This window comes from Myotis davidii, unplaced genomic scaffold, assembly GCF_000327345.1.
Source record: "Myotis davidii unplaced genomic scaffold, ASM32734v1 scaffold551, whole genome shotgun sequence".
Taxonomy (NCBI): domain Eukaryota; kingdom Metazoa; phylum Chordata; class Mammalia; order Chiroptera; family Vespertilionidae; genus Myotis; species Myotis davidii.
The window spans coordinates 1,439,741-1,451,088 of record NW_006283788.1 but is presented as its reverse complement, the minus strand read 5'-3'; the positions used below and the strand labels follow the sequence as shown (position 1 = coordinate 1,451,088).

At 56.0% G+C, this 11,348-nt stretch overlaps 1 protein-coding gene across 1 annotated transcript in view; it reads left to right on the top strand.

The window, feature by feature from the left end:
* NFIC (nuclear factor I/C (CCAAT-binding transcription factor)) overlaps window positions 1-11,348 on the top strand; it is a 59,757-nt gene that overhangs the window by 14,444 nt on the left and 33,965 nt on the right. The window contains exon 4 of the mRNA XM_015566974.1: window positions 10,657-10,733. Coding sequence (XP_015422460.1) covers window positions 10,657-10,733 — 77 coding nt within the window. The remainder of the gene's footprint in view (window positions 1-10,656; window positions 10,734-11,348) is intronic.

Below are 11,348 nucleotides of genomic sequence, written 5' to 3'. Positions count from 1 at the left end.
TGGGTCCGGGGCCGAGGCTGCCCCGGGACCCCCTGCTGGACCCCGGCTCCCTGCCGTTTTCCCCAGGACTCTTGTCCTTGTTCTCGGCCAGAGTTAAGTCTGTTCTCGGCCAGGCAGATGTCAGTCGAATGGCAGAGAGAACCGGTAGCACCTCCCTGCTCCCACCCTGCGGGCTCCAGGGCTGGAGGGGGCCCAGCATAGGCCAGAGCACAGTGTGCGCCTTACTCCGCCTGACTGGAGGCGTGGGATTGATGAGGGGTAAGGACGGGCCTCACTTGGCCTCTGGAGGGGTTCAGGGTGGATGATGAGGGGAGCACCCGCAGTACAGCTGAAAGGAGGTGCCACCCCAACATCAGGAGTGGGGCCTCAGAACCAACACACACACACACACACACACACAGATGCGGACAGAAACACGAAAGACAGATGGACCCAGAGACATGGAGAGACTCAGAGGTACCACACACGCCTGCCCTCTCAGCCCTTCTCTGTCCTTGGACAAGGCCCGCCTGTGCCACCCCCCCCAACCTCTCCACCTCTCCCCAAGGGTGTCAGGTGGACTTGTGGGGCCACACCCCAAAGGGGAATCCCAGGCCTCCACCCTGGGGTTTATTTTGGGGGATGTAGGGGTGGAGACCAGCTATGAGAAGGTTCCTTCAGTACTGGGCTGTTAGAGCCTAGGGCACCTCTTGAACCCAAATTTGGCTGCCCCAGGCGTCCATCTGGCGCCACCATGGCCATGAGCCTGGTTCCAGGGACGGGTCACAGCGTGTGCCCCAGGGCCAGCCTAGGGGACAGCTGCAGGGCCTGTAATGAGGGGTGATGAGAGCTTCCCCTTGGGACATTGGGGGCTGCCTGCTACCTGAGTGCACTTTGGGTGGGAGGAGCCCTGAGCAGGGGATGTAGAAGCTGACAGTTCACAGTTCAGTGAAAAAGAATGTGATGTCAGGGAAACAGAGCGGGGGAGGGGTATGGAGAGGGGCCGGTGGGTGCACTCTGGACAGGAAGGAACTCTTAGAGGAGGTCACCTTTGAGATGAAGCCTGAAGGAGATGGAGGCATGGAGGGATTGAGTGAGAGTGCACCAGGCAGGGGCACAGCCAGTGCAAAGGCCCTGGGGCTGGAATGGCCCAGAGGGTGCAGGCATTATTGGAGAGGGAGGTGATGAGGGTGCTGGGGAGGCCAGGAGCCGCTCTTCAACCTGCCTTGCATTTGGGAAGGTGCCTGGAGGAAACAGGGCCCAGAGAGGGAAGCCGCCTGCCCAACCCTGAAGCCCAGCCAGGCCTCCCTGCCCCCTCTGGCGGCTTGAGAAACCTGAGGCTGGTGGGGCACAGTGCCAGGGGTGGGCAGGGGAGGGGCTGCCAGGCCTGCCGGCTCCAGGCAGCTGCCAGCCCGCCCCAGCCACCGGCCCAGCTGGTGCCCATTTGCTGACGCTGCCATGGGCCAGCCTCTTGCTCCCGCCTTGTGCGGTGCCAACCTCCCTGAATGGCGCTGTGGGCAGGGGCCAGCTTGGGAAGCTCTCAGTGGAGAGGGACTGCCCAGGGTGCCCCAAGGAGGAGACAGGAAAAACTGGGGGGATCCCCAACTCCTCCTGGATGGAACCAGGAAGCAGTAATAACAACAAAGTTAATAGGAACTGTGAGCACATATTGAGTGCCACTGTGTGCCCAGTTCTGGGCCCATTCCACTCTCAACTGGTTTAATTCTCTCCCCATGCCTAGGAGCGAGGGAACTTCTCCCTTTTCCCATAAGGAAACAGAGATCCAGAGATGGTCAGACACTTGCCCAGAGTCACACAGCTTGTAAGAGGCAGAGCAGAATTAGAACCCATGGATTTTGAGTCCTCAAAACCCCTAAAAGAAAAAAAGTAAAAAACACTTTTGAGATTATCAGGTGGGACCCACACCCTCCCAGTGGTACAGATGATAAAAAGGGCAGGCCCTGAGTACCTAGTGAAAAAAGGAGCCATATTATTAAGTACCTGTTGCCCTGGCCATTTGGCCCAGTGGATAGAGTGTCAGCCTGCAGGCTGAAGGGTCCCCGGTTTGATTCCGGTCAAGGGCACGTACCTTGGTTACAGGCCTTGATTGCCTGCTTGATCCTGGGCCCTGGTGTGGGCATGTGCGGAAGGCAACCGATTGATGTGTCTCTCTCATATTGATGCCTCTCTGTGTGTGTGTGTGTGTGTGTGTGTGTGTGTGTCTGTCTCCCTTCCACTCTCTCTAAAAATCAATGGGAAAATATCCTTGGGTGAGCCCACAATTAACAACAACAAAAGTTCCTGCTGTGCCCAAACCTGGGTGCCAAGGTCTCCATAAAGGGCATTGTGGGCTGGAGTGAGGGGACCTCACTCCGCCACAGCTCTGCCCCTGGCTTGTTGTGTGACTTAAGACAAAGCCCTGTCTCTCTGGTCTAGACGGAAGGGAGCTGAGGGCAGGAGGGAAGGGCCTGCGGGCCACAGAGCGAAGCAAGCCAGCCCCTGATTGAGGTTCCCCTGTCTTCTGGTCCCTGTTATGTAAAAAAAAAAAATTGATTTCAGAGAGGCAGGGAGAGGGAAATAGAAACGTCAATGATGAGAGAGAATCATTGATTGGCTGCCTCCTGCACGCCCCCCACTGGGGATGGAGCCCACAACCCGGGCATGTGCCCTGACCAGGAGTTGAATTGTGGCCTCCTAGTTCATAGGTGGACGCTCAACCACTGAGCACACTGGCCGGGGTCTGGTCCCTGATCATCTTCATGGCAGCACTGGGTGCTGTGCTGGGGAGACAAAGGCTGGACGGAGGGTGCCTGAGGGTGCCTGTTTCTTCTATAATGGATACAGTTCGTGCTGTGCTTGCCCCAGGCTGTGTGAGGCGTATCCCCTTTCTGAGCTTCAGTTTTTCCATCTGTAAAGTGGGCTGAATACAAACTGTGTCCACTGAATTGAGGAATTGGAGTAAGCGATTCCCGAAAAGCACACAAGAGGCCCTGAATGAGTGCTCAGTCCCTTCCTGGACCCTCTGCCCAGCCACAGGAGGCAGTGGGAAGACCTCAGCTCTGCTCGGAGACCCTGAGCCGTTCTGCCCACAGGGAACGCCCTGGGGCACACATGACCCAGGACTGGCACCTGGTCGCCCCTCCAAGCCTCTGGGTGGCGAAGGGCTGAGGGGCGCCTGGCAGCCTGGGTTTTCCCAGGCCCAGGCAGCCAGGTGTGCCAGCCGCCTGTCTGCACGGGGAAGGTGGCTGCATGAGTGTGAAGGCCCAGACACCAGCTGATGGTATATTTATAGCAACGGTGGGAGGCCGCTGGGCTCATGGTTATGGTGGCCAGGAGGGACTGACAGGTGAGGATGCTGCTAACACAGCAGGCCCAAAGCCCGCACTGGAGCTGCACGGTGTTGGGAACTTAGGGGCATATGAGTGGACTTAATGCCACTGAACTCTGCACTTAAAAATTGTGAAAGGGGCCAGTTTTTTATTATCACTACTGTCCCACAGATTTTAAAGTTATTTGTTGTTAATAAAAATAATTAACAAATAGTGATGCTGTCTATATGTATAATGATAAATAACTCATAAATGTAATATCAGTGTTGGTAATACAATAACAGTTACTATGATCACAACCATTGCCATCATCCTACTGTGGTTCTAGGCCCAGCTCTGCCCTCTTGCCCACGGGGCAGCCTTGGGCAGTTAGTGCCCATCTCTGAGCTCCTACTTTGTAGAGTCAGTACAGGCAGTATTCAGTGAAGGGGACCCAGGTAGCATCTGAGACAGTGGTTCTCAACCTTCCTAATGCCGCGACCCTTTAATACAGTTCCTCATGTTGTGGTGACCCCCAACCATAAAATTATTTTTGTTGCTACTTCGTAACTGTAATGTTGCTACTGTTATGAATCGTCATGTAAATATCTGACATGCAGGATGTATTTTCATTGTTACAAATTGAACATAATTAAAGCAGAGTGATTCATCACAAAAACAATATGTAATTATATATGTGTTTTCCGATGGTCTTAGGCGACCCCTGTGAAAGGGTTGTTCGACCCCCAAACAGGTCGCGACCCACAGGTTGAGAACCGCTGTTCTAAGAGCAAGAAGCCTCTTAGCACACAGTGAGTGCTTAGACATGGAGCTCTTGGCGAGTAGGTCCTCGCCCTGCGGGCACCCTGCACACGCCAGGGCAAGGCTGCCGAGGCAGCGCATGAGGGTGCCTTGTCCACACAGGCAGGGCCCAGCCCTCGGAGGAGCCAGCAGAAGCGGAAGGCATCACATTGCACCTGTGGCGGCCTTGCTGGCATGACAGTGCTGCAGTTGGTACCCTGGCCCTGTGCCCAGGGAGCTAGGGGTGGCTGAGGGCAACTAGGGACATCTCCCAGCCGCCCCTCCCCAGCCAGCTGTCAGGCCAGCCCCTCTCCCTCAGCTGGGTGTGGGCAGGAAGTCACAGATGGTCCGAGCTGGTGAAGGATAAAGGAGGGGGCACTTGGGGACACATGGATGTCTTGTCCACATGGGGAAACTGAGGCCCAGAGAGGGGTGGGGCACTGCTCAGGTTACCCAGTAAGGGCCCTTCTTCTGGTCCATTCGGACCCATCTTCAGTTCCAGGCCAACTTGTGAGGTGCCAGGGCAGGGAAAGGGGGGACCCTCATATCTCAGAGTAAATGACTTGCAAGTCAGGAAGGGGTTCAGGACTGGGGCTTGGGAGACTATAGGAAGCCAGAGCTGAGACGGCTTCTGGATCCTCCCGGGGGCAAATTCTGGAATTTCCAGAGCTGGGGTCTTCACCCTCCGGGCGATTCTAGATGAGTTTCAGAACAGCACAGCCCAGTAGAAATACATAAATTATGGACCACATAATTAAACATTTTCCTGGTATCTAATACTTACAGGTGTCAACCTACAGGGGAAATTAATTTTCACAATTTCTTCTCTTTAACCCAGGACATCCAAAATCGTGCCGTTTTGACACATAATCGATGTGAAGCAGTTTCTGAGATGTTTTACACTCTTTTTTTGTCCCGAGCCTGTGAAATTCGACATGTGTTCCACGCTCACATTTCCATTCCAGCTGGCACATTTCAGGCATTCAGTCTGACGTATGGCGTGTTGGGCAGCTCAGCTCTAGAACATCTGAATTCTAGAGTATTCCCAGGCAGATCTCAGAGCTCCCACGTTATGAGAATGCAAGGAGGGGGTTCTAGAAGGTCTCACCTGGGGCTTTCCCTCGTCAGCACTGCGGACCCCGTGGGGGGCTGTCCTGGGCACTGTGGGGGGTAAGCAGCATTCCTAGCTTGCTGTCAGGAGCATCCTCCAACACTAACCACCAAAAATATCTCCAGACGTCACCCCGGGTCCTTGGGGAGCAGCATCACCCCAGTGAGAACCACTGCGCTACGGGGGGGGGAGGGGCCTTGGAATTCTTCGAAGTTAGGTTATTTTGCCACCCAAGAAACGGTGCCAGAATCCCGCAGGCTGGTTCCTTGATCTAGAATTCCTCCAGTGTATTCTTGGCCATCCAGGAGCAGGGTCCAGAATGTCCTCAGTTGGATCTCTGGGTGTCCAGAAGCAAAGTCCAGAATTTTTGCTTACCCACGGCCGAGCTCCAGAGTTTTGTGAGTTGGGTTCTAGACCCTCCTGGGGTGGGTTCTAGCATTCTTCACGGAGAGTCTTCACAGCAGCTGGGAACAGCTCTCACATCTCCCAAGCAGGGTTCTCGAGACTCTGGGGACCGATTCTAAAGCTCCCAGACCCGTCACCAGTGATCTAATCCAGTATTGGTCTTACCAATATCCACGAAACCCTCAAGTGTGTTCTGGACCATTGACGGCTGGTTGCACAATTCCTTACGCTGAGTTTTTGTGCGCCCAAGGTCGGACTCTGGGATTGTCTTGAGCTGGTTTCTAGAACATCCAGGGGGCAAGTTCTAGAATTCTCAGAGTCGGGGATCCAGAAAGTTCAGGTCAGAGTTGAATAAGCCTGTCCTCAGACATTGGTGACTGAGCAGAATATTCCAGAAAAGATGCCTTCAGAGGGGGAAGGAGGTGGGTTTTAGTGTCTCTGGCTGAGGCGGTCGTGGGGCAGCCAGCTGGATGGGAGCCCCCGTGTGGTTCGCGGTGTTTGGGAGCAGATGGTGGGGATATGTGACTGTGAGAACCTGGAACAAGAGTGGAGACTATTTAATCCCTAGTAAATGTCTGTTGTTCACTGGATGTGGGACGTGGACCCTGGCTGTGTTTCCAGAGGTTGTTGTGGGGCCGTGTGCGCTTAGTAGGTCCTTAGTTGAAGGCAGTAACTCTAATAGATGGTGACATCTGGCAGGAGGCAGGGGTTGTCTGCCTGTGTTTTGGGTGCTGGCGGCGCTTTCAGGGGAACTGCAGGCATATTGAGGGCTTACCTAGTTAAACCCTCAGTAAATGTCAGGAATTATGTGCACCGTTTTATTTCACCTTAATTCCACCGCAGTGGGGATCATCATTAACTGCATTTAACAGATGGGGAAATTGAGGCCCAGAGAGGCAAAGCCACTGGCCCAAGATTGCACAGCTAAAAGGCAGTCAATATTCGAACCCAGGTCCGGCATCTCTGACGGCCCACAATATTCCCCCAGGAAGGGGCTGCTTGGGGTGCCTCCCCTGATGGCCCCGGAGTCCCCATTTGAGCCTAGACCTCAGCTGGACAAGGAACACCTTTGGGGGCTGAAGCCTAACTAGGGGTTGGGCGAGCCTCAGACCCTCAACCTGGGGGAACCAGAGAGGCAGAGGTGCAGCCTGGGCAGCTGTTCCCGTCTGTCTCTCTTTCTGTCTCTGGGTCTCTCTGTCTCTTTGTTTCTCTCTGTCTCTCTGTCTCTGCTCTTCCCACCCCCAGTCTCTCCCTGCCTTTGTCAGTCTCCTCCCTGCCTCCCACCCAGGCCAGCCTGTGGGCTGCCCGGAGGCAGCAGCAGCAGCTGAATGGGCCCCTTGTTCCTGACCACACCCGCCCCTTGGGGTCACCCCAGGACAAGCCCTGGCAGCCTGCTGCCTTAAAGGGCCAGCATCCAGAGAGAAGGGGGAGGAGAGGGACCGGCCCCACACCTCCCAAAGAGGGAAGCAGTAATGTGCATGGTGGGGAGGGACGGCACCATACCCAGGTACCCGCAGCCTCCCGTGGTCAGAGGGGTGGACCCCAGGCAGGGGAAGCCTGCTAGGGGAGAAGACGGGGCGCACATGGCAGGGCTTGGGCTTGCCCTCGGGCATCCCTTCTCCCCTCTGTGCCTGGGTTTCCTCATCTGTGTCTGGCGCTCCTTGCGCCCACCCTCAGGGTTTTGGGGGCAGACAGAATAGTATCTGGGCCAGGACTTGGTACACAGTCGGCATTTCTCCCCGTACGCATTGTGCGATGATACAGCACCTGCTGCCTGGGCGTCTTGTGAGCAGCATTCGCCTGCCCCGTGGACGGGGCGTTCACTTCGCCTTCCCCCGTGCCTCAGTTTCCTCAAGTGTAGAATGAGTTCAACCAGCAAGGATGAAGCCAGCTGACAGAATTAAAACCGTGTTCGAGCAGGGCCCACAGCCAGCTGAAGGTTCCACTACTGAGGGCCTGTGGCACACCAGGCCTTGCTGAGAAAGGCCCTATTTGCAGCCCTGTTTTAGAGAGAGTAAGGCTCGGGCTGAGGCTACACGGCCGATTTCACCCCAACTCTGCCACCTCCACCCTCCACGCTGGGCTGTGCAGCTCCATGCTGCTTACGTGCCTTCTCTGGGCCTCAGTTTCACCGTCAGAGTAATGGGACTAGCCCTGTCCACTTGCACACACTAGAAGCCTTTCACCTTCTCCCGCCCAGAGGGTGCTGTGTCTGGGGGTCAGGGCATCCCCCGGGCTGAGCTGCACCTAGTGGCCACTCTGGGTGGCCACGGCTCTCCTGCGCATTAGGCCAGCCCCACAGACAGTCCGGGACAGGTTGCTGGGACAGGTTGCTGCCGGATGGACAAGCCTGTTCCCTGCTTTCTTATGTAATCAGGTTATGCAAGGGCAGCTGGCCTGCTTACATAAAGGGAGGCGGGCCAGGGCCCAGCTGGGGAAGGGGAGGCTCTTAAAGGGACCCGAGTCCCCCGAGTCTCCCTTTTAGGGCCCTGCATAAACGCTGGCCAATTCTGTGCTCATCAATGCCATCATTATTATTATTGTCATTGATGTTGTTTATTGTCACAGTATTTTTGCCCATGGGCAGTGCGTCGGTGGAGTTGAGCACAAAGTCCTGGCTTGGCCCACTCTTGCTCTGATGCTGTTAATCCCTCCTCTCCCTGAGTATGTTTCCCCATCTGGGCGATGGGAGATGCCAGTGAAGAAAGGCAGTGGGGCAGAGTGGGGGTCTTGCCCCTGCCAATGGCTCACCATGTGACCTCAGGCAAGTGGCATCCCTCTCTGGGCCTCAGTTTCCCCATCTGTAAATACTCCTTCCTCCTGGGGCTGCTGAAGGAGACACGAGTGAAACCACGCAGAGGGGTTAGGACAGCATTGCGCACACATGCTCAGTGCTCAGCCAATAGCACTACTTTGTTGTCAATAAATATTTATTAAGCACTTACTTTGCCAAGCACTTTTCTAGGTCCTGGGGACACCGCCGTGAACTCCACAGACAAAAACCGAGCCCTCATGGGGCGCACAGTCTGTTGTGGGAAACGGACAAAGAGCAAGAAATAAAGAATAAGGAACTAATACCAGTTCCTAAGGGCTACGGAGAAATATAAAGGAAGGCAAGGGGACAGAGCGGGGGCCTATTTGGGGGAGGTCTGTCTGCGGATTTGACATTTGAGCTGAGAGTTGAGGGGTGAGGAGGAAGCAGTTGTGTGAAGAACTAGGGGAAGGACATTCCAGGCAGAGGGCACAGCCCATGCAAAGGCCCTGGGGCAGAATCCATCTTGACATATTGGAGGAACATCGAGGAAGCCCCTGTGGCTGGAGCAGAGTGAGCGAGGGGGACAGAGGAAGTTATGCAAGGGTAGAGAAGTGAAGGGGCGGGGGAGGACTGGGGCTCTTACCTGGAGGGAAGTGGGTGCCTGGAAGGCCTTGGGCAGACGAGGGACTGACCTAACTCAGGGGCTCACAGTAGAAAGGGTGGACTCTAGGGGGCGAGGATGGCAGTTCAGAGACAGGCTGAGGCCCTGCCCTGATTCAGGCCAGTGATGACAGGGGGCCTGCCGGGCAGAGGCAGATTTCAGAGGTCTGAGAATCCACTGCGATTGTCAGCCTGGCCCTAGTGGGAACATGCAAGTTAGTCACTCGATTCACGCAACTCCTTCTGAGGCTGGCACTGCCCTCCTGCCTCTGGCCCCCGCCTCCGTCTGTAGCAGCACCGGCCTGGGAATATGCAAGAAAGGAAGCAGCAAAGCAAGGACATGGCACCCCAGACACACCCAGGGACACTCCAGGAATCAGAACACTGTTAGCGGGCAAGTCGGGATGTGGTGCCCAGGCCGCCTGAGGGACTCTGGGCAGGCCGGATGGGCAACTGCCAGCTGCCCAGCCCTGAGCTGGGTGTCTCACCTGCACAGGCACTGTTTTCCCATTTTTATTCCCAGCCTTGCCAGGTGGACTTGGGCCAGCTGCTGCCCCACCCTGTCCCCCTCCGTGGAGTAGGAGTGAGAGTCTGTCATTGTTCATCCAGCAAACAGTAGGTGCCAATTCAGTGATTAGCAGCAATAAGGCAGGAGGCTGCTCCCTGGCATGGGAGCACACGATACTCACTGGGTGACTGACTTCCCCTCTCTGAGCCCGTTTTGTTCCTGTAACATGGGGACCACACCCACAGAACCCCTACGGTACCGAACCAAATTCCTGCTCAGAAAGGTGCCCAGGCTGACGTTTTGCAGTCTCAGTCCCATGGAACAGCTGGGGAACCTAAGACCCAGAGAGAGCCAGAGACTGGCCTGGAGTCACACAGCCCATCAGGGACAAAGAAAGGCACGAGCAGTCTTGCCGCATGGTTCTTACACCCAAGAAACAAGAACAGGTGGCCTGGCTCCAAGGTGTTCATTGTGCCTCAGTTTCCAAATCCATGAAATGGGCACATGGCTGGGTCAGTAGGAATGGCTGGGTCAGTAGGAATCTCTGGACATCCGGGAAGGGGCTGCAAGGGTTTATCTGGCCAGCCTGCAGACCATCCTCCTGGGGTACTGGGGAGACATTTGAGGGAGGGAGCCCCCCCAGTTTTCCTTTGGCATTGGCAGACGAGGAGAAAGCAGATTCCTGGGGGCTTCCAGGTTAATGGGGCTCCTTCTGTATCCAAGCCCTTCGGCACAGGAATGGACTGCAGCCCCCGTCTGGCTCTGGGGAAGCAGGCCTGGCCTCACCTGCCCAGTAGAAGGGCTGGAGCTGGCCCCACCTCAGACCTTTGTGCACCTCTCAGTCTGTCAGACCCAGGCACGTTAGCGAGGCAGCTGTCTCTGTACGCACTCGGACCAATTGCTTAACGTCCGCAGGGCTTCATCTGCCCCGCTGTGGCTCTGTATGTAGGTCTCGGGCTTGTGTGTAGGTCTGGCATATAAGTGCTCAAGAAATGAAAGTGATTGTTCCTGTTATTTTCATACACTAGTCTCTCTCCCCACAAGCCCATTCTGTGCCTGGCAAACTCCTACTTATACATCAGTGCCCCAACTCGAATGTCCCCTCCAGGAAGTCTTCCTCCTCCCCCAGGCCAGGTTCCCGTCCCTTCCTCCGGCTCCTCCCGCTACAACTCCTTCCCTTTGATATCCAGGACCTGGAGCAGTTGGGTCAGCTTCTCAAAAGAGGATTTCTGCTGATTTTCAAAGGACCACGGGGACGGAGATGGGCAGTGCCTGGGCCTGTTGTCAGAAATCCCTTATGTCACCATTGCTTGGAGTCCACATCTCCCTAAACCTGGTCTTTCCCTCTGAATATCCCGATTTTTCCATCCTTACTCAGATTCCTTTGTCCCACACGCATTCATTTGCACATGGTATGCCAGGCCGTATCAGAATGGTCCGGGTTATCCTCCCAGTGAGCATGTGCTGGGTGCCCACTGTATGCCCGGTTCTGCTGATAACCACACTGGTCTTCCCGCCGCTGCTGCCCGCCATGCGCAGGCATTCGTTACCGAGCGCTGACTGTGCCCTGCTCCCGGAGCGAGCGGGGTGGGGGGCGCCGGGCCCTCTAGTGTCATCCTCCCCGTGTGAGGTGGCCGGTTAACCCGTGGGCACTGGGACCCCAGCAGCGGGGCTCCAACCCCACATCCTCCCGGACCCTGCGTCTCCCCTCCGTGAAGCGTCCAGCGACCTCAGGTGTGTGCAATTCCGCACCTGCTTTCTGCGGAGAGAGAAACCGAGGCACGGAGCAGGCCTCCGTGCACCGCTCCCCCTGCCCCTCTA